The sequence below is a fragment of the Callorhinchus milii genome, unplaced genomic scaffold, assembly GCF_018977255.1.
Source record: "Callorhinchus milii isolate IMCB2004 unplaced genomic scaffold, IMCB_Cmil_1.0 Scaffold2, whole genome shotgun sequence".
Taxonomy (NCBI): domain Eukaryota; kingdom Metazoa; phylum Chordata; class Chondrichthyes; order Chimaeriformes; family Callorhinchidae; genus Callorhinchus; species Callorhinchus milii.
This window is the reverse complement of record NW_024704743.1, coordinates 74,340,420-74,363,823: the sequence shown is the minus strand read 5'-3', so window position 1 is coordinate 74,363,823 and position 23,404 is coordinate 74,340,420. Positions and strand designations below refer to the sequence as shown.

General features: G+C 41.0%; 1 protein-coding gene across 1 annotated transcript in view; it reads left to right on the top strand.

Annotated features, from left to right (window-relative positions):
* Positions 1 to 20,926, top strand: part of ano10a (anoctamin 10a) — a 50,619-nt gene extending 29,693 nt beyond the window's left edge. The window contains exons 12-13 of the mRNA XM_007906393.2: positions 7,989 to 8,105; positions 20,226 to 20,926. Coding sequence (XP_007904584.1) covers positions 7,989 to 8,105; positions 20,226 to 20,315 — 207 coding nt within the window. The 3' untranslated portion in view covers positions 20,316 to 20,926. The remainder of the gene's footprint in view (positions 1 to 7,988; positions 8,106 to 20,225) is intronic.
* The last annotated feature ends 2,478 nt before the right edge of the window (positions 20,927 to 23,404 follow it).

The window sequence follows — 23,404 nt, the reverse complement described above, 5'->3', positions numbered from 1 at the left end:
AATTTTCTTCCTAGAGTTGTTGGTATTTGGAGGGAAAATGATAATACAAGAAAAATTTGGATTGATGTGTACTGACAGGCTGACCTTTAACATTTCTTGCGGAGTGTTTAATTCATGCAGAAAGTGCACACAGTCAAGGAAGATTAAAGTTTTACCGTTCATGATTGCTGTTACTGTGTTCTTCTTTATCCTGAGGAATTGCTTCCGGATTGAATCTAGTTTGACACGACCAAGAAAAATAAAGTTGTTTTAGATATTACCATGTAAAGATGACTGTTCAGATGGGAGGATTATGTGCATCTCTGGTATGACTCGATATCCAATGTTGCTGTCATGGATTTACTGAACAGAATCCAAGCAGATCAGGTATTGCTACATTAGCATTCCAGTAAGATACTACATGGCAACGCATCACATTAATCACTTTACTGAGTCCAATTTTGGGTTTGGAGTTCCATTTACCTTCAATTTAGAATATGTTCCAGCGCGTGACTGACACATTATTCTTCATTAACTACAACTTAGCTAATTCTACTTTTAATAACTGTTGTGACATTTGCACATGGTGGTGACTATGCCAACGATCCTAACTCTTAAGAAAGATAACTGTTCACAGAATTCTGCCAGTAGCACCTGATGAAAAACAAACCTATCCACTACCAGTGATTAGCACTGTTGCTGTACAGCTCATCCAGCTCAGGAGCTGCTAAAATCTACAGAAGTACAAATAAAACTGAGCATATTTTTTATAGATCTCAACTGGTTTGGTTGGCACGGTTACAGTTCACAAGATCTTTCAGAATTTTCCACATTTCGAAATGTGCCCACAATTTACTTAAGCAGGTTTTTGTAACCGATGGGTTAGAGCTACATCTTTGTAGCATTTGGCTTTTTAGTAACACCATCTTTCAGGACTAGCAATTAAATGAGATGAAAAATGTCTTAACTGGTTAGAGATAATAAGCCCATATTAATACTTTCAGATACATCAAGGACAAGAGGGCATAGATTCAGGATTCTGAAGGGGAGGTTTAGAACAAACAACAAAACCTTTACGTAAGTGTACCTAGGTGATGCTTTTGAAAAGAAGCCAATTGCGCACAGCAGTTTTTTTTTTCTTGAGGGATTACTATCCCCGGAAAAGCGATCCGCCAATAGACTAACAACTGGGTTACTATTTACTGCTAGGTAACCAGAAGTGTGTGGAGTAAGGAAACAGGACGAAACATTGGTTAAGTTTCCTTACTCCACATGCCTCTATTTGCCTAGCAGTAAATAGGAACCTGTTGTTTAGTCGACTGGCGGATTGCTTTTACAGGAGTAATAATTCTTTCAAAAAAAAATTGGTCACTCAATCCACAACTGTTGTGGGACACTGCTGTGCGCAATTGACTTCCAAGTTTCACCCACAAAATCTACAGTCAATTCACTTTACAGTATATTCTGTGAAGCACTTCGAGACATCTCAAAGACATGATAAGGCGCTATATCAAATGCAAGGATTATTATTATTATTATTATTGCCCAACATTTCGCCCTGTTGGGAATCAAACCTGGGTCTCTCGCTTGCGAGGCCAGATTAGCCACCAGGAAGGCTGATTGAAGTCTGGATGCTTTTAAGAAATGGCTTGACATTATGTTGGGGAAATGGAAGAGTTCATATTTTGAAAGGAAGAGATCAAATGGGTCGAAGGGCCTTCATCCAAACGTCTTGTATGATCTATTGTATTGTGATCTTGTATCTAGGCTTTGGCCATTCAGCAATGTTTTATTCACAAATAATTACTAGTGTTGTCCTGAATCTATGGAGTATATTGTAATTTGATATTGAGGTTGAGTCCCACCGCATTGAAATCTGGTTCTGAACATTCTCTGGTTCAATACATTATTAGCACTTGCTTATATAATACTGCAACAGAGAGATAACTTTGACTCAATCACCACTTAGTGATGTCATCCGCAGGCATGGGGTCAACTTCGCTGCCTCCACCCTCGACTCCATTACTGTTGATGTCCTGGCAAATTGTCTGACTGACATCAAATCCTAGATGAGAGCCAACTTCCTCCAGCTCAATATTGGCAAGACAAAGGCTCTTCTGCTTGGCTCTCAACAGTGCCTCTGTACCTCAGCCACTGACACTATCACCATTCATGGCTGCACTCTTCACCTCACTGAGCCAATACGAAACCTTGGTGTCCTTTTAAACCCTAAGGCTATCCTTCAAACCCCACATTCGTGCCGTGACCTGTTCCGCCTTTCCCCACCTCCATAACATTGCCTGCCTCAGCCCTGCCTCTCACTACAGACCGCTGAGCTCCGCTTTCATTACGTCCCGGCTCGATTACACCAACTGCCTGCTCATTGGACTTCCAAACTCTTCCCTCCACAAACTGCAGATTATTCAAAACTGCAGCTCATGTCCTCTCCCGCATCAAGCTCCGCGAAACAATCACGCCTGTTCTTGCCGGCTTCACTGGCTCCCCATTCCTCAGAGAATCGAGTACAAAACCCTCGTTTTTACCTTCAAGGCCCTCCACGGTCTTGCTCCCCTCCCCCCACCTCTCCGACCTCCTAACCCCATATCAGCCTGTCCGCTCCCTCCGCTCAGCGGACACCAGCCTGCTTCAGGTCCCCTGCACTTCCCACCCCACCATTGGCGGTCGGACATTCAGCATCTCTGCCCCCACACTCTGGAACTCTATCCCACAATCCCTCTGCCTCACCCCCTCTCTTGCCTCCCTTCAAGTCGCGTCTAAAGACTTTCCTCTTCGGCCACCCTCTCACCCCAACTCCCACCCCACTGACCTCCACCCCTCCTCACCCCAACTCCCACCCCACTGACCTCCACCCCTCCTCACCCCAACTCCCAACTCGGGTCCAGAAACTCCCGACTGTCCAGCATCCTGGGATATCTTTCTGATGTGAAGGACGCTTTACAAATGTAATTTATTGTTGTTAATTTAATTATTTAATTTTTCAATTAAATGTCAGTCAGCATGCCAATCCCGAGTTCTTTCTGTAATGTATAGAACATGCTGCATGATGTTTGCCTATTGCTTAATCCAGTTACCAACAATTGTAATCATTTTGCCAACAATTGACTTATTTCAGTTAATTGACACATGGATGGATGTGTGATCTCACTGCCATTCTGTTTCATGCTAACCTGCTTTCACATTCTGCCACCTCAGAGCAAACCCAAATGAGGAGATAGTAGCCAAGGCCTTGGAGGCTGTGAGGTTAGTTAAACCAGGGAATCTTTCTCCTTTTAGTATCCCTCCAGCACTGGGAATGAGTCTCCATGCTCATGTACGCAGTGGCATGAAAAGTGCAGCTGCTCTGAATACAATTTTCACCTTTGAATACACTAATGACGGGATACGTCAGAGCAAAACCTGTTCTCGTACTATTTTTGCCTTTCTGATCTCAAGCTTATATAACTATAGCTGATGGCTAGTTTTAAGAAAGAGGAAAATGGTTTAAAGGGGAAGGAAGCACAGACCCAGGGCACAGCATGCTCATGCTGTTGGAGAAAAGATCTTCAGACTGAATATGGCAGATTTGAGTGCGAAAGCTTGTTATTTGCAGTGCCCTTTGTTTGTATTCTAAATAGTACAAACTTATTATCTTAAACTACGCCTGTCAGCAACCTTTGCCTCTTCAAATGTGACCTTGCACTGGTGTCATTCTTTGTAGCCTGTGCTGATTTTCCCTCCAGATTTTGTGGAGCATTTTTTATTAAAAGAGTTTTCAAATAAGTGGATGCATCATTAGCAGTGCAATTTGTCAGGCTAAGTATGTGTTGTACACAAGCTGTGCTCTGTACTGCTGGCACCATTTTAAATTTGGCAAATCTTCAGTGTTTTGTCTTGCATCCCACTACTCCAACATAGATGGGCAGAATATCTTGTAAAATATCCAATATAAGGAATTCCTTACTGTAATTCATATTCCAATGGGAATACTTAAATGGCAGGATTTCCTTAAAGACTAGATTGAAGTCATTTTGTGTGACAGAAGAAAATTGTTTTCTTGGAAAAGGCACATAGAAAACTCTTGGTGAATATTTGGGTTATCTTGTTCATTGTTGGAATTCCATTTTGATTTCTGATGCTGTTTGATTAATAACTGTCCTGTTTAGGCATGTTTTAATTTCATAAGAAGCTTCAATCTCTTCAACATTACAAATTCAAACCTATTGCTAAAGACTGGCTCCGGGTGTAACTGACTGTTAGCAGCTTTGGTACAATGTTAGCTCCAAAGATTGCCACACCTCTTTTGTCGCTCCCCACAGTGGTAGCATTAATCTCATTTATCCAAACTAATCGTCACTTTTACTCCAGGTGATTTTACTTGTTTCTGACAGATAAAGCTGAAAAACGAATGAACCCTTAACTTGATAATTTTTTTTGCAACTTTGGCACCTACAAGTACACAGTCACTACATTTTTCAGTGAACAACAACAACAAGATAATAATAATAAATAATAATAATCCTTGCATTTGATATAGTGCTTTTCACGTCGGGAGGACATCCCAAAGCGCTTCACAGAACACACTGTAAAGTGAATTGACTGTATATTTGTGGGCGAACGCGGCAGCCATTTGCGCACAGCAATGTCCCACAAACAGTTGTAGATTGAAAATGACCAATTTATTATTGTTTTTGGTTTTGGAGGGATTATTATTAGGCTCTGTGTGGAGTAACGAAACTTGCCCAAGGTTTCGCCCTCTGCCTGGGATTGAACCCAGGTCTCTCGCTTGCAAAACGAGTGCTCTAACCACTGAGCTACAGGACTCCACAAATTTCATTTAGAGAGCGCCTTTCACGTTGGGAGGATGTCCCAAGGCGCTGGACAGTTGGGTCAGGACCCGAGCAGGGGGGAAATGGTCAGGGTGAGGGGAGGGAGGGAGCGAGGAGGGGGTAGAGAGTCGAGAGGGGAGCTGAAGGCACGGTCAAAGAGAAAGGTCTTGAGACCGGCCTTGAAGGAGGAAAGGGAGGAGGCGGCGAAGGCACTGGGGGATAGAGTTCCAGAGCCTCGGGACTGAGAGGCTGAAGGTCCGGCCACCGATGGTAGGGCGGTTGGGGCGGGGGATGTGGAGCAGACCGGAGCCAGAGGAACGGAGGGTACGGGCAGGTACATGGGGGGATAGTAGGTCGGAGAGGTAGGAGGGTGCAAGGCCGTGAATGGCCTTGTAGGTGAGGGTGAGGATCTTGAAATCAATCCTCTGGGGGATGGGGAGCCAGTGGAGGCGAGCGAGGGTGGGAGTGATGTGGTCCCGAAGTCTGGTGTAGGACAGTACACGAGCTGCAGAGTTCTGAATGACCTGCAGCTTGTGGAGGGAGGTGCCGTGAAGGCCGGCGAGGAGAGAGTTCCCATAGTCCAGTCTTGAGGTGATAAAGGCGTGGACCAGAGTTTCAGCAGCGTGAGGGGTGAGGTAGTGCCGTAGTCTGGTGACATTCCGGAGGTGATGGAAGGCGGTGCCAGTGGTGGGGCTGATATAAAGTTTAAAGGACAGCTCAGGGTCGAACAGAACCCCGAGGTTCCTGACTGGCTTTGAGAGGTGGAGAGTGCAGCCTTGGATGCTGATGCTGTCAGCGCCTGAGGTGCGGAGGCGCTGACATGAGCCAATCAGGAGGGCCTCAGTTTTGCGCACGTTGAGCTGAAGAAAGTTGTCTCTCGTCCAGGACTCGATGTCGGACAGGCAGGCTGTCAGGACATCGGTGGCCGTGGAGTTGAGGGTAGAGGAGGAAAGGTAGAGTTGGGTGTCATCCGCATACATGTGAAGTAAAATCCTCTTACAACTCTTTGAGACGTTTGACAACATGATAAGGTACTATATAAAATGTAATTTGTTGTTGGTGGTGATTATGGGTATAATGTTCCATAACTGTGTTGCCAACACTTGCTGTAGCTGGTAATAGCTTTTAGTGTCTTGTCCACCAGAGACATGAAACTCATTTCAATTTGCATATACTGCTGATACATGATTATAATACATTAGGCAGAGTTGGCTCCAAGTTGACGTACTTGGCAATGGAATGTTGGAATCAAGTCAACCCTCGGTGATGGTCTTGGTACTCCAGCTCCTGAGCCAGGCGAGTCTGCAATACTCCAGAATATCGCTGAAAACAGACTAGCTAGCCTGGCTCGGGGAAGGGCACTGGGGGCAAGGATTCTCTTGTTAACTCGGCTTTCCAAAGCCCTAATGGGTAGAGTGGTCCTAGCTTAGCATGCAGGAAACTTGTCAGACAGTGCTTTCAGTAGCAAGCTACAGTTTTAACATGCATGATTGACCTCCAGGAGTACCCAACACATTCTGGGGTCTTCAAGCCTTGACTCTTGCCATCTTGTGCCTAATGTTCTCTGGGATTAGGTAAGTAGAATGCATCCCTCCAGGGGGTGAGTGCATATTCCATTCCAGATGTGAGGAAATTGTCTTATGTAGGTGGCATACATACGTGGAACTCTGTTTGGTTTGGACATTCTTAAACATATTAATGGGTTTCCATATGTATTAGACACACAACTGACCAAAGAAAAGCTTGCAAAAAAGCTGGCATTTCATCTGATTCGTTTCCTCGGATACGCCTCTTTTACCCAGTCAATGTATTGAACCTCTTTGAGCAAATGCTCCATGTATGAGTGGTGTCCAACCACTATGTCTTTGAATTTTGTCATTTCCCAAAAAACTGAATCCCACTAATGTAGCTTATGATACGAGATTGATATTTGTAATTCCTACATTCACACTAGACTCCTTTGAACAAAGCATTTAATGACACCATGCTAATCTTCTACACTAGCGCAATCTTGCAAGCTGCAATACCATGCATATATCAGGCCTGCTGTGGTATTTAAGACCAAATAAATAATATTTCATGGAACTTGTAAGTATATTGATGAAGCAAGTTGGCATCTCTACAATTCCAGAAGAGTGTGTGGAGGTGCTTAATGCAACTTATGAGTGTTATAAGTGCTGTTGCTGTAAGTAGTCATCAATTAATGCATTTTCAAAGCACTTATTAAGGGTGCATGTCGCAATGTCAGTAAAATTCCTTACATGCTAATTTCACCTATTATCTGTCCTGTGTTTTTTTGCTGCGCTACATGTCCTGACTTAACTCAAAATTGTTGTCTTTCAAGCGAGAGGTCCTGGGTTTAATTCCTGGGCAGGGCGAAACGTTGGGCACGTTTCCTTCCTCCACATACAAAGCTCTGGTTACCTAGCCGTAAGTGGGAACCCAGTTGTTGATGGGTGGATTGCTTTTTCAGGGGTAATAATTCCTTCCCCCCAAAAATAATAATAATTTGGTTACTCAATCCACGACTGTTTTGGGACACATGCAGTGCGCAATTGGCTGCCCTGTTTCGCCCACAAAATATACAGTTACTACACCTTGCAGCAAATTCTGTGAAGCGCTTTGAGGCATCTTGAAGATGTGATAAGGTGCTATATGAAATGCAAGGATTATCATTATTAACTACTAAAATGTTTAGACAACAGTGTGAATAAAAACATTACAAAGTGAACTTTCGCTACCTTTTTTTATACTCATCAATTTCTTCGCCAAATAACTCCCTCCCTGGATAGTCTATTCCCCATATTCAATAACAAATTACATTTGTATAGGACCTTTCACGTGGGGAGGACGTCCCAAGGACGTCACCACTCCAGGTAAAGTATTTAAATCTGAACTGCTTTTCTACCCTCTTCTGAAATCTGTATCCTTCAAATTGTTGACCATGTTAAACATTACATTTACCTATGTCAATTAGGATTTTGCATACTTGTATAAGATTTCCCCTGAATCTGCTCTTCAGTGTGAACATTCCCAGTTTTGTAGCTTCTCATAACTAATTTTGTCCTTTTCATTGTCTTTCACTGTTTCCCCTCCAATGTCAAGATGTACTGTAAATATGAATGAAATTATATGAGTACTACAGATATCTAATCCTAGATTCTTTGTTTTACTATTTTGCAGCATATTCTTTTGGTTCTGAAGTTTATCGTGGCCTTTAGCATCCCTGATATACCCACTGACATCAGAAATAAACTGTTCAGGCTGGAATTTGAAAGTCTGGAGGCCTTAAAACAACAGGTAAAACATGTCCTTCAACAAAGTAAAAAGTAATGGTTGCATGAATTCTAAATCATGGCATCTGTCTTTGAGGGGTTTAAATATACTAAGTTTGGCATTTGTATTTTGTCTGAATAGCTGTCTAACTACTCATGAAGTAATTTTCTGCGAATGCATTTATTTAAATTTTAATCTCAGAAATTCAGAAAACATATTTAATTGATGAATTAATTTAATTGAGTTCAACTATACTGTATTTAACACAGTGTTTTATTAGTATCTTTAACATCGTATCTTATGGTAATATTTACCTGGGAAGTAGGTATGGCTAACGGGATAGGGCAGAGTAGTGGAATTTAATGAACCCCTTGCTCTGAAAGACTCGATGTGCCGAATGACTTCCTTCTGGGCTGTAAATTTCTATGATTCTACTGCTCACACGAATAATGAAAATTGTTAATGCAAAATGAATTTCTAGACTTTTTGTTAGTTGCAGATTATTAGATAGAATAGATCAATATGTAGAAATAGGCCATTCAGAGCAGCTGGTCACTACCAATGTTTATACTCCAAATGAGCCTATATATTGTGTATCCATTTTCACCTTTAGATGCGACTCTTCTAAGTGAGGGAAATTATGTTGTATACTTTGTAAATACACACTTGACTCAAACTAGATTTTAAGAAGCTGCAAATGCTTTTCCTCATAAGAGAATTGATGCTTTATAAAATTGATGCTTCATTAAACTAAGCATCAGATATATTTACATGTGGGTCCTCTTGATGCTAAATATTTTGGGAGATATGTGATGATACTTGGCCAATGATTTTCTTCATTTTTAACTGGCCTTCTTTTGAAACAGGCCTGCAGACACTCATCAATCCACAACTTTATAGGCCTCTAAACATTCTTTGCTTAAAAATGGATAATAATAATAATAATAATCCTTGCATTTGATATAGCGCTTTTCACGTCGGGTGGACGTCCCAGAGCGCTTCACAGAACACACTGTAAAGTGAATTGACTGTATATTTGTGGGCGAACGCGGCAGCCAATTACGCACAGCAATGTCCCACAAACAGTCGTAGATTGAAAATGACCAATTTATTATTGTTTTTTGGTTTTGGAGGGATTATTATTAGGCTCTGTGTGAAGTAAGGAAACTTGCCCAAGGTTTCGCCCTCTGCCTGGAATTGAACTCAGGTCTCTCGCTTGCAAAGCGAGTGCTCTAACCACTGAGCTACAGGACTCCAATAGGATAAGAGTAGAAAGTGACATTGTTTCCTACGCATAAATTGTAGCAAGTGACATCAGCGATATTTCCTGTGCATAGCGCACTTTGCAGTGAATCATACAGCATTCTCATCACAAATATTACCACGCTTGCCTGAATGGTTTTCAGTTATGTTGAAAATAATTCTGGCAACTTAAAATGACTTGATAAGGTTTTCAAATTATATGATTCCTATGTTAATAAGAAGTGAGGAAGCTGCAGACGGTTGGAAAAAGCAGAGCTTCCCCCCTGCCCTTGCTCCGCTGCTGACTTTGTCACTGATTCTATTTTAGGGTCTCTTTTGTTTTATATCCCAGCCTTTTCTTCCAAAGCCGACAGAAGTAGGTCATCCATTCATTTATCTCGCCGCCAGTATAGCTGCACAACATCTGCAGTTGAAGTGAGGTTTGTTGTCAATTGCAGCCACTCTATACTAACTCTGTTGCACAAAATTATCTTCACATAAATTAAAAGTGCAAATGTTATTTATTGTGATGCAGTTTATTCTTAGACATTTAGTTTCAAAATGGATTTAGGTGCAATATTAAAACCAGTTATTTTCCGTGGACTATATATAATGTTCAATATCCTTCAATATCCTTCACTTATTAAGAATAAATTCTCTCAGTAGATTTCTACTACAGTGCATCCTGTTGTTTCCAGAGTGTTATTTGACATTTGAATTGTGTGTGGTGGGTTTTGTCAGTTCTCTAGCCCTATATTGCTTGTGACAGCTTGCAGTAATCCAATTGACCAATTTATGCTGCTGCAAGGGCACCTCTTTCTTGTCAGTTGAATTGGCATCAGTAGTCATGGCAGAATTCCAAGTTTCTGCTCAATACTAGAAGTCTTTTTGCCTTTTGAGGACAAAAGAGTTAAAATGGAGTGAAATGAAGTGCACTGAGGTTACATAAACATGTATAATCTTCAGGTCTGGAATTTCTCAAGGAGCTGTCCTTGATGTGGGCATCCAGAGCTGGCAGTTTGCTTGATTACCTTTATGGATTAGGAAGTATTTATGCTGAAATGAGCTTTTTTTTAAAAAAACTGCCAAACTGTGCATGGCAAACTGAAGAGGAATGCAGAAGATTACACAAAAGAGAAGGAAGGGACAGCAGAGCGAGCTAATAAATCACACATTGAATTTGTTATAGAAATATTTGAATCTATGCATTTTCGGAATGAGTTCAAACAAAATACCTTAAGTGGTAACATTCTTTACAGTGGAGAAGTTTTTGTTTAATACTGTGTTTAAAGGTAGGTGTGCAAATGGCCAAGAAGATGAAAAAACACTTTATATATATATATGTATAGACATTGAATACAAAAGCAAAAATGGGATGCTAAATTTGTAAAAGACTTTGGCTGAGCTGCTGTTGGAATAACAACAACAAATTACATTTGTATAGCGCCTTTCACGTCAGGAGGACGTTCCAAGGCACAAATATTGCATCTCGTTCTGGGCACCTCATAATAGGAACAACATCATAGCCATGGAGAAGTTCAACAACAATTTACATTGACATAGCACCTTTCACATCAGCAGGATATCTCAAAGTGCTTCATACAGGTGTCTGGGAGCCCAAACTTTGTGTGTGGGGGCAGTGGGAGAAGGTGGCTGAAAGTGCAGTCAAACAGAGAGGTCTTAATGGGATTTTGAAGGCAGAGAGGGAGGGGATAAGATGGGTGATTCTGGGTGCAGCTCCAGAGAAGTGGACTGAATGGCACCAATGGTGGAGCAGAGTGAGTGGTGAGCATGAAGCAGACTGGTGTTTGCTGAGCAGAGGGAGAGTCACAGGAAGACGTAGATGTTCATCGCAGAATTGGGATGTGGGGAAAGAGGCCAAGAATGCCTTTGAAAGTGAGGACGAGGATCTTGAATTGAATCTGCTGGGGCCTGGTGAATCTGTGAAGATTCATTAAAATGTCACTAGGCATGAGCGGTTATAGTTATGTGAAAAGACTTGAAAGGTTAGGACTATTTTTGCAGAGAAGGACCAGGATTAATAGAGAGCTTATTTGCACTAAATGAAAGTCTAACAAAGGAAATAAATTGACAATAATCGGCAGAAGAAAAAGGGGAGATTAGAAGAAATATTTTTGTTCAAATGTGGAATGCATTACTACAAATTGCCTTTGAAGCTGTCTCCACCAGCATTTAATAGGGAATCAGATTAAGAACATGAAAACTATTAAAATGTACAGGGAAAGTGGAAGGGATTTGGACAAGAGAAGATAATTCCAGTGAGGGGTGGGGGTCACACCAGCACAGACAGTGCAGGCTGATTAACCTGTATGGTTAGAAACTATAGTAAATGCAAATATTATTAATCCAGCTGTATTTAGTTTAGTTCTTTCTACAATAGTTAATTTATTCACTCAAACAAAGATTTAGTCCATTTCTGAAAAAGATTCCACTGAGGCTACTAATCCAGAATTTAATTATGGAAATTTTAGCTCCATATTCAATGCTCTGTACACAATTCCTCGGGTGGCTAAAGCTGTAGAGCTGACGGGGTTTGTCTCACCCACACTTGAAAGGCCATGTCAGCGGTGCTGGTGGTGGGGGAGAAGGTTTGAGTGGTTTCAATCCCAATCCAAGCTACAATTCTGCATCAAAAACCTGCATCTGTGTAAAGCAGAGTTGAATACCAGACTCTCTTCCCATGTATTGTTGGCTCTGTTTTTAGGATTCACTCATCATTCAGTTGCTTTTCTATTCTCTTCTCTTTCCTTCCCCCAATCTTTGCACAAGATTTCTGTGCAACAATACTGGATTCCTGCTAGTGAGCCTTGAATCTTGTTACCCAGCTGATATCTGAACACGGTACACTAGTTGAGGCCTAACCAGTGTTTTATAAAGGTTTATTATTAATTGTATAACTTTTGTATGCTATGCCCCTATTTATAAAGTCTAGTATTCCGTATGCTTTTTTAACAGCTTTATCTACCTGTCCTGCCACCTTCAAAGATTTACTTATATGAACCCCCAGGTCTCTCTGCTCCTCCACCCCCTTTAAACTTCATCTAGCTTCTATTGCCTCTCCTCATTCTTCCTCCTAAAATGCATTACTTCGTATTTCTCCACATTAAACCTCATCTGCCACATGTCTGCCCATTTTACCAGGCTGTCCATGTCCGTTTGCAGTCTGCTACTATCCTCCTCACTGTTTACTACTTTTCCTAGCTTAGTATCATCTGCAAACTTGGAAATTGTACTCCCTAAAAGATTGTGGCCAGAGCCTCCAGTATTTCCACTCTTACTTCCCTAGTAACCAAGGATGCAACCCGTCCGGACCGGGTGACTTATCTACCTTGTGCACCGACAACCTTTTTAGCACCTGCTCTTGCTTTATTCTTATCTTATCCAATTTCTCTACCCTCTCCTCCGATACTGTGGCATTGACTGCTCTTTCTAGAAAGTTATCCTGCACACATTTCAGGAATCCTTCCCCCTCCTTACCCTTTACATTGTTATTTTGCCAGTCTATGTCAGATTAATTGAAGTCCCCCATTATCACTACTCTATTGGTTTTGCATCTTTCTGAAATCTGCTTGCAGATTTGCTCGTCTATCTCCTTCCCACTATTTGGTGGTCTATAGTATACACCTAACAGAGTAACAGCTCCTTTTCTGCTCCTTAATTCTAACCAAATAGATCCGTTTTTGGGCCCTCTAGCACTTCGTCCCTTTCCAGGGCTGTAACCATGTCTTTAATCAATATTGCCACTCCCCCTCCATTTTTTTCTTCCCTGTCCCTCCTGAATACATTGTAGCCAGGAGTATTCAGCTCCCATTCCTGCCCTTGTTTGAGCCAGGTCTCCATTATTGCCCCTACATCTTAACCCCATGTGGCAACTTGTGCCTGCAGCTCACCAATCATATTTTTCACACTCTGTGCATTTACACACACGCACTCCAAGACCGACTTAGTCTGTTTCTCCCCAATATAATCTCTCCTTTTTCTGGATATTCCTTATCACATTGCTATTCGTCTCTCCCAACCTCTATGTCACTTGTTTGTTCTCTAAGGCTACATCCTGATTCCTTTTCCCCCTCGAAATTAGTTTAAATCCTTCCCCACAGCACTAGTTAATTTCGCTGCGAGGACATTGGTCCCAGCCCTGTTCAGCTGTAACCCATCCATCTTGTATAGGTTTCACCTGCCCCAGAACTAGTCCCAGTGGTCTAGGAACCTGAAGCCCTCCTTTCTGCATCATTGCTCAAGCCATGCATTCATGTGTTTGATCCTGCTGTTTTGATACTCACTTGCATGAGGCACTGGGAGTAATCCAGAGATCCCCACCTTTGAGGTCCTACTCTTTAGCTTTTTCCCTAGCTTCTACTATTCTCCCCGTAGGATCTCAGCCCTTTTTTTCCCTGCATCATGGATTGCAACATGGACCACGACTTCTGGATGCTCCCCTTCCCCCTGTAGAACGTTTTGAACCCGTTCTGTGATGACTTCTACCCTGACACCAGGGAGGTAACATTCCATGTGAGAGTCACATCTTTGGTTGCAGAAACACCTGTCTACTCCTCTCACCATTGTGTCCCCTAAGACAATTGCATTGACACTCTTCCCTGCGTTCCCCTGTGCATCCATTTGCTTTTGACTCCCCTCCCCAGAGGTGTCATCACCTTGACCAATATTCGATACAGAGAACCGTTTGTGAGTGTCACACACTCAGGGATTTCTGCACCGCCCGTCCCCTCTTCCTACTATGCCGGGTGGTCACCCATTCACTCTCCTTCTGAACCCTCTGGGGCTGTGGAGTGACCACCTCCTGAAACGTTCAATCCATGAACTCTTCAGCCTCCCGTACACTATGTAGTGACACTAGCCTCTCCTCAAGCTCGGAAACTCTGAGCTCAAGCTCGAGCAGCCGAAGGTACTTCTTACACACGTGACTGTCCAGGGCACACAAAGCATCCTGGAGGTCCCACATGGCACACATTGTGCATGCAACCAGTCTCAGCTGCCCTGCTATTTTCCCAGATGTGTTTTGTATTACTTTAATATAACTTCTATATTTTATAATTATGCACCACTTTCCCCCTCACTGAATTCCCACTCTCACCAAATTCCTTAACAGAATTCTCACTCTGTTCTACCTCACTCAGTTCCTTCCTCACGCTGCAGGGCTCTCTGCTCAAGAGAATAATATATTTGATAGTAATTATTCAATCTATTATGAAACATTGCATTTTCCACCCCAATGTATGAAAGAATAATTTAAAGCAATGAATCAATTAAAACAAATCCTTGAATATTTTAAAATCGTGAGGAAAAACGATTAACTAAAGCTCAAAATATAATACTTCCATTTGATATAACGCCTTATCGTGTCACTGAAACGTCTCAAAGCACTTCACAGGATTTTACTGTAAACTGTATGACTATTTTGTAGGCAAATAGCGCAGCCAATTAGCGCACATCAGTGTTTTACCGTAATGAGATAAATAAACAATTTTATCGGAAGGCGGGGATCCTGACCAGGTCACTGGGAGGAACGAACACCTTACTCTTTTCAAATGAGCAATGGAATCTTTAATATCCACCTGAATAAACAGCCCTTGGTTTTAATATCTCATCCAAAGGATGACCCCTCTGTCAATGCTCTCACATCACTCCATTGGCATATCAGCCTGTCCTAGACCATGAGCTCAAAGTCCCCATGTGTGGCTTGAACACACACCTTTGAGCTACCAACTGATAACTAAGAGCTGATACCTAAATCAAGTAAGAAGTGTGAAAAATATCAACTCCCTTCAAAATTTTGAAACCCTGTATTCCTGATTTCAGAGAGAATATGCTCAACCACTATCTATTTGCTTCTGACACCCTAAATTCAGCTAAAGCACTTCACAACTGTTGGATATTTTGTTTGGTAGCTTAGCATGTGTGCACGTACATGGTGCATACAAAAACCTCATGGCTATTTGTGGGACATTGATATACACAAATTATAAGTTTCACCCACAAAATAAGCACTACACTTTACAGTGCGGTGAAGTACTTTGAGATTTCAATAGTCCTGATGTGAGACATTATACCAAATGTGAGAATTATTACTTAACTTTAGAGTACTGAAAATGCTCAGTTCTTGCTCTGGAGAATGCTCTGAGTTACTAGATACTAATGTGGTACATCTATGGTGCATGTTTACAAATGATCTGCGTTGTGCAGTGTCACATTTTCTGTAATAAATTTGATATGTGTTTGGCTGCTGGATGTGCTGAGGAAAAACATTGTTCTTTTTTTATCAGCAATGTTCATAAATCAATATAATTTTGATATGTCAATAACATTTCAAAAGCTAATAATGGACCAATTGTTTGTCTGTTGTTTTTCTGTTGTATTTATTGCAGCAGCTGTTTTTGTTATGGAAAAAGTGAGGCACCAAAGTATTAAATCGAAGTATTTTCCACAGATCAAAGCAGCTGTTAGAATTCATGTCCCACAGGACTGAATCGAAATTGCAGTAGATGTTTTGAAAATATAACCACAACATGGTCATTCATCATCTAGAAATACTTCATGTTGTTTGTAAGGCTGACTGACTGAATAGCTGAAATGGGAATCTACCAAGGTTTTTCTTTATCAGTGTTGTCATTATATGTGAAGCTTTCAGATCAATTAAAAGAATTATGAAAACCATTTTAAACCCGTAGACATAATTTGTGGAATGCAGTTATATAATTCCTCGTGACATTTCGATTACATTCAAGATTAATATTTTCTATTTCAACATTCAGTCTGATTACATTTACCATTGCAATATTCCCACAGGAGTAGGATTGACGCAGTTCAGTTATATCTGTTTCTTTGTTGATAAGAATGAAAAAAAGTGAATGTCTTGTCTGGCAATATGACTAGATTTAACTGCAGCAGCAAGGTACAATTTTAAAATTGTTATCTGCCCATTTATATCTATGAAAATGTTTTAAATTGCATTTTATTATTTTAATGTATTTTATTTATTTCCCAAAATTATTTTAATCTATCTTTATTTTTAACACTGGTTATCTTTGAAACCTATGTCAGTCATTGAGAATCAATAGACAAAAGTTAAATAGGCAGGCCATGTTTCATCTTTCCAAGAGAAGTGGCTTTCCTAAATTTTTGTATTTTGTGTTCAGTGTGAGAAAGAGAGCAGTTGTGCTGGAGAATGAAATAGGATGATTTCTGGATGACTTAATAGAATCGAGTGCTCTCAGATCAAGTACACCTCGCTGATCTCTGTACATTACCCAATAATACAATCCCAATATTAGAAGAGCATCCTATACTGCAGCAATGTAATGTGCACTTTCCATGCTAACCATTGGTGTATGTGATTAGTAATTTAAGAGTATTATATGCAGAAGCTATCAATGTTTATTTGAAAAGCATGGACTATAAAGATTAGTCAACCTTGATTTAGAAGCAGTAGGCCATACGTGTACTAGATTGTTTTGAGTGGATGAGGGCTATCTAATTTATCAATAGTAATAATAATAATCCTTATATTTGCTATATCGCCTTTCACATCAGATCATCTCAAAGCACTTTATATGATATACTGTAAAGTCGAGTGACTGTGTGTTTTGTGGGTGAATGTGGCAGCCAATTTGTGCACAACACAGAATATTATTCCACATGTGGGACTTTTAAGGAAAGTTAAAACTCAGACAGTGAATGGCAAATTAGCTAGTTAGATTGAAAACTCTTAGCAATAAACAGATAGAACTTAAAGTAGAAGAGTCCAGGCCCAGATGTTCGGTGTCCTAGAATATTGAAATGGATGTCAAGGGAACAATTTCTGAGTTTGCTGTTGGTGCCAAATTAAAAGAGTGCAGCAAACTGAGGAAGAATAAAATAAACTATGGAAGAGCGTATAGATAGCTGGCAAATGCTGTTTGTTTTGAAATGTAAAGTAGTATGTTTTAGGGAAAAAGAACAAAAGCAAAATAGACCAGAAATAGAGATGTTCTTAGTGATCAGAAACAGAAAACTAGGGGGCCATATCAAAATAAAAATACCCATAAAAAGCAATAGGATTCTGGTCTCACATATACTGCAAGGAAGTTATGTAAAATTCACGAGTTTTGGTTGGGCCACAGTTAGAATGCTGCATACAGTTCTGGGTGTCCCACTGCAGAGAGGCATCAGAAACATAAAAATGGTACAGTGGAAGACTGTGCAATGATATGAGGGCTGAAACGTAATAGTTATGAGGATAGGCTTGAAAGTTGTTTTCCCTGGAACAAAAAAGGTTGCTAGGAATCTCCAAAATTCTGAAAGGTTCTGAGAGAATAATTGTGAAAAATTATGGCTGTTAGTTGGTGAATTGGTAACGAGGAGCAGAAGCTCAAGATTGTAATTGAAAGTTAATCTTTTCACACAGAATTATTAGGACGTGGATATTTGGGCAAATGTGACTGATGAGGATAAGGCCTCCCGTGCTGCAAATTCAATAATTCTATAAATAAAAAAAAGCTCTTTTTGGGATAGTGATGTCTTTGTCTCTTGCCGTTCATGTTATTCATGCATCATTCGGCAAAGAGCACATCTTATAATATGATGAAATATGTTGAATCAAAACTCTAGCGAGATAGATCAGGCTAAATAAATAGCATACACAAGATGTGTGTCAATTAACGAGATAGGTCAAAGAATGGCTGAGGGATGTTAATGTGAATCAATGCAGGATATTGGAACAAGATATTGTACTGTGACAAGATTAAAGACGTCCATTAGTACAAGTTGAGAAACACAGAAACAGCAGTAGGCTATTCAGTCCCTCAAGCTTGTTCCGCCATTCTATAAGATTATGGCTGATCTGAACCTCAAGTCAAGCAAAATAATTAATGATCCAAGTGAATGTGAGGCTGCTGTGAATTAAGCTAATAATATACCAGATTATATCTCAGGGCATTTGACTGACACAAGAAAGACCAATCATTTTTAAAAACGAATAATAAATAGCCAAACATTCAATTCTGCTTCAGTTGAGAAGTAGGTCATTTTGTTGGAGGGAGAATGTTAGTTGTTCCAAATGGGAAGAAAAAGCATGTGAGGCCATATTTGAAATATGTGCATTTGTGGTCATCCTAACTTTATTGATGCTTTGGAAAAGGTTCAGAAAAGAGCAATGACGATGGAGATTCTAAGTTATAATGTGAAGCTCACACAGCTTCACTTATTCTCAGGAGGGAGGAGATGTGATCTAGGTTTGGAAAATAATGAAAGGGGTAGATGATGTAGATTCGCTGATGTAAGCAGATGATTTAGACGATAAGAACACAATTAGCGTCTAAAAACAGGAACATGCAGAACGATAAAATGGGATTATGATCTGACTGATTTCAATTTTGCATATTGTCTCTTCCTCTTTTGCATGCCCCAATCTTCTCCACCATCAAATCTTCATTGAGCTTCCTCATAGAGCTTCCTCTTGAAGCTGCCCATACTATGCACAACTCCTGTCTCCCTGGGTAAACTATCGCATCTGTTAACTCCCCTCTAGCTAAAATAGTTAAGTTTTCCAATCAAAATACACCAGATAACTATTGGAATATTTTTTCATGTTTTTTGAAGTTCTGTTTAATATTTAAATGTTGTATTGTTATTGGTTTTAAATGCCTATTGGTTGTTCAGTTTAGTTTATTAGGAGATAGGTTTTATCGGCTTGTTTCATGTTTGAAATCATGTTAGAATAACTTTGAAACATCTTTAATGGGATCACTTGGTCTCTAAAGAGCAATTCAATCTAGGTGATGCTGCCAGGTATAGAATAACATTACAACATGCCAGTTTAGACTGATTATAAAAAATGCTTATAATGAGAAAATTAACAATTTTGATACTGGAAATAGCTGCAAGGTTTTGATACTGCAAGGCTTATGGAAGGTAGATTACATTAAAGTAATTCTATATGTTTTGTCCATTATAAATTTTGAAGTGTATGGTAATCACTGACAACCGAATAGCACCACAGTGACCCATTTGGAAGGGAAAAAGTCCTCCTCCTTCAAATTGACCTACTTTACCAAGTGTAAAAAGACTGAATGTTTGTCTAATTATCGTTTGTTTTTAAAAATGTTTTTCTTCCTTTTCTGTTTCGTCTCCCATCAATACTCAACACACCAAGAAGAGCACTAAGCGCTATGCTAAACTAATATAGCATGATATGCTTTTGGATTATTTCTCCTTCTCCAGGGTGATGTGCTTCTACTTAGCATCTCCCAGGTGATTCCAAAACATTATTTAAAAGAAATTGGAGAAACACTTAAAGAAGAATATTAAGTGGCTCAGGGAAGGAGCAGGGAATGAGGATCAAGTAGAGAGTTCCTGTGGGGGAGCCAGCATCAGCACAGACAGCAGTAAACTTTCAGTGATTCTATAATCATTGAACCAGCTCTATTTTTAGTGAAGGCCATTACAGTAAATGTATTCCATCAAATCAAGTTTAGTTGAATTTTAATAAGGTTACACTGAGACTCCTAATCCTGAATTTAATTCTCAAATGTGTATGTTCAGTACTACAAAAATATGTACAATTTCAAAGGTGATTAAAGCTGTTGCTTTAGGGCATTGCAATTGAAAGCTTGTGCTGATTGTGTTGGTAGAGGGAGTTAAGTGGTTAGTCACATAGGAAAAGAGGTCACTCAACTCATTCTGCTATTTTATTAGATTTTGACAGATCTTTTACACATTTTATCTTAAAACTCACCCTTTGTTCCATAACCTTTAACACCCTTACTTTCTAAGTTTTGAATGACTTTTGGTTGGCTGAATGTGCTTTTCTTATCTCGACTTCCTGTAGGTGTATGTTTTAAGAGACTAAGACATTTGCTAGACATATGTTCATTTCTCTTGCAGCAAATGAAGCAAGCCGAGGAGTCACTGCCAGAAAAGAAGAAAGGTTTGGAGGAAAGGAAAAGAAAAAGCAGCAAAGATTTTGTGAAGTAATGCTTGTAAAAAGTGACATTCGAACCTTTGATGGATGAAGCCATACAACAAATTTAAACCTACTGCAAATGTATTCATAATTATTGGGCATAAGTATTCATGCCATTGCACGACAACCTTGTCACCACTGCACTAAAATGTAACATAACTTTGCATTTTAATTTAATTCACTAAAAGTTTGCCTGAAGCTTTATTGAAGTCTGAATATACAATATGGAGTGATACATTACTACAGTATTCCTTCTCGATGATTATATGCAACATTGTCAGTTTATGTTGAAGTGTTGTTCACATGTTGAGGTAGGTGAGTTAGCTCTTCAAGCAAGCAGGTAAAACAAATTTCCTGTTGCTCTTATGCAAGAGTTGAATGAATGAAAGATGAAAATTGAATTTTTGGTTCTTGCCTTGAATGATGTAAATTATGTAATTGATGTGCAGATACCTTATCACAATAAAAATATTGCTGTTCCTAACATAAGATTCTTGTGTACAAAACAAACTGGCTTCTGGGTTTTAGAGTTAGAGCAGGCGAAATTCCACAAGTACTGCTGCTTTTTAATTTCTGCAAGGGGAAAGCTGAAAATCAAACAAAGCATAATTTGATGGGAGCCTCATATACAAAACAAGGAATGTACTAAGACTTGTGCTACGTGACTTTAACTCTCCCAGGAGCTTTAAACTGTTTCTCAGATCATGTGCTACATACAGCACAGGAAGAGGCCATGTAGACCATTGAATCTGTCCTGATTATAAAAGAGCAATCCATTTAGCTCCATTTTATTGGCCTTTTCACATACCACTTTTTCTCCTTACAGATAATAATCCCTTCAAAAAATATACAATAATTTGGTCACTTAATCCATCACTGTTTGCACACTGCTGTGTGCAATTGGATGCCGCGTTTCGCCCACAAAACATAGTTAATTCACTTTACAGTATATTCTGTGAAGCACTTTGAGACGTCTAGAAGATGTGATAAGGTGCTATATCAAATGCAAGGATTATTATTTTATCTAATTCCCTTTTAAAGGCTAATATGGATTAAGCCTCAACCACAATTCTAGACAGGGTATTCAGTTCAGCCTATTGGGTCTGTACCACTTGCTTTCCACATTCTTGATGTGTGTAATACAAAAAAACTTTTTCGGGTGCTGATAATGCTCAATTTATGCACTCTTGGAAGAACATACAGTTGATACAGAATTCTGTTCTGTCCTCAATTCCGTATTTAGACCCTCCAATCTGGCTTCTAGCCCACCGCAATGTTCTGGACCTCCCAAGGTACTAATATGTGAACAGAGATCATCCTTGTGCTTAGTGCAGTTATACATTATCTGCTAATTAAGTTTGTAAATAATAACAATCCTTGCATTTGATAAAGTGCTTTTCACGTCTTCCAGATGTCTCAAAGCGCTTCACAGAATATACTATAAAGTGAATGGACTGTATATTTGTGTGTGAAATGCTGCAGCCAATTGCGCACAGCAGTGTCCCACAAACAGTCGTGGATTGAAATGACCCATTTTATAATTGTTTTTTTATTGAAGGATAATTATCAGGCGTGTGGAGTAAAGAAACTTGCCCAAGGTTTTGCCCTGCTAGGAATCGAAGAGAGATCTCTCGCTTGCGAGGCGAGTGCTCTAAGTACTGAGCTACAGGACTCCACATTTGAAGATGGAGGTTAACAATGACAACAGCAACAACTTGCACTTATATAGCACCCTCCACGCAGGGTAGCATCTCAGAGCACCTAACAGCGGTGGAGCCTGATGGGGGCGGGGGGATGGGGGGGGAGTGGCGGTAAGCACAGCCAAAGAGGAAGGTTTTCAGGCGGGACCTGAAAAAGGGGAGAGAGGGGCCAAGGAGGAGGGACTGAGGGAGAGTGCTCCAGAGTTTCAGGGCTGAAAGCACGACCTCTGATGGTGGGGTGGAAGGTGCGAGGGACGAGCAGATGGATGGTGCCAGTGGAGCAGAGGTGCCGGGTGGTGGATTGGGGAGTGAGGAGGTTGGAGAGGTAGGGAGGTGCCAGGGAGTGAATGGATTTGAACACGAGTGGGAGGGTCTTGAAGTCGATCCATTCGGTGTTGGGAAGCCAGTGGACCCTGGCCAGAACTGGTGAGACGTGGGTATGGAGTTTGGTCTGAGTAAGTGCGCGGGTGGCAGAGTTTTGAATGAGCTGGATCTTTTGAATGAATGGTGGAGCTGGGGAGACCGGCGAGGAGTGCGTTGGAGTAATCCTAGCAGGAGGTGACACGGATGCACAAGGGTTTCGGCTGAATTTGGGGTAAAAACGGTCGGAGGTAGGCTATGTGGCGGAGGTGGAAGAAGGCGGACCTGGTCACGGACCAGATGTGGGGGAGGAAGGACAGCTGGGGGTTGAATCAGACGCCTGGATTGAGCACTGGCTCAGTGATTCTGTGGGAGCGCCCAGGGAGGTTGAGTTTAGATCCGCAGGAGTGAAGACAAGCTGGTAGAACATCCGTGGACCTGGAGTCGATGCTGAAGGAGGCAAAGTAGATTTGTGTATCATCCGTATACATGTGGAAGTTTACCCTGTGTGCGGATGACATCACCCAGAGGGTACTTATAGATGAGGAAAAGAAGAGGGCCAAGGGTGGAGCCCTGGGGTACCCTGCAGGTAACCGGGTGGGGGCGGGAGGAGAAACCATTTGCTGAGATGAGGAGGCAGAGGGAGCCCTGGTCACAGATAGAAAATGTCGTTTGTGACTTTGACAAGCGCGGTCTCTGTGCTGTGGGCAGTCGGTGAAAACCAGACTGCAGGGGTTCGCCCCCTCCTTAGCCTCCTTCAAGTCTCGCCTCAAAACCCTCCTCTTCGATCACGCCATCAGTCACCCCCCCTTCCCTCGACCCCAGCTCGGGTCTGAAATGCTGTACACTGTCCAGTGCCTTGGGACGTCTTCTCGACGTGAAAGGCGCTATACAAATGTAATCGTTTTCAGGGGAGTGGAACAGAGCCTGAGGAGAGAGACTGCTTGACCGTGTCGGCCAGCAGTGGGGAGAGAAGGGGGAGTTGAGTAACCAGCAGCTGAGTGGTGAGGGGGTCAAGGTAGCAGGTGGTGAACTTCATC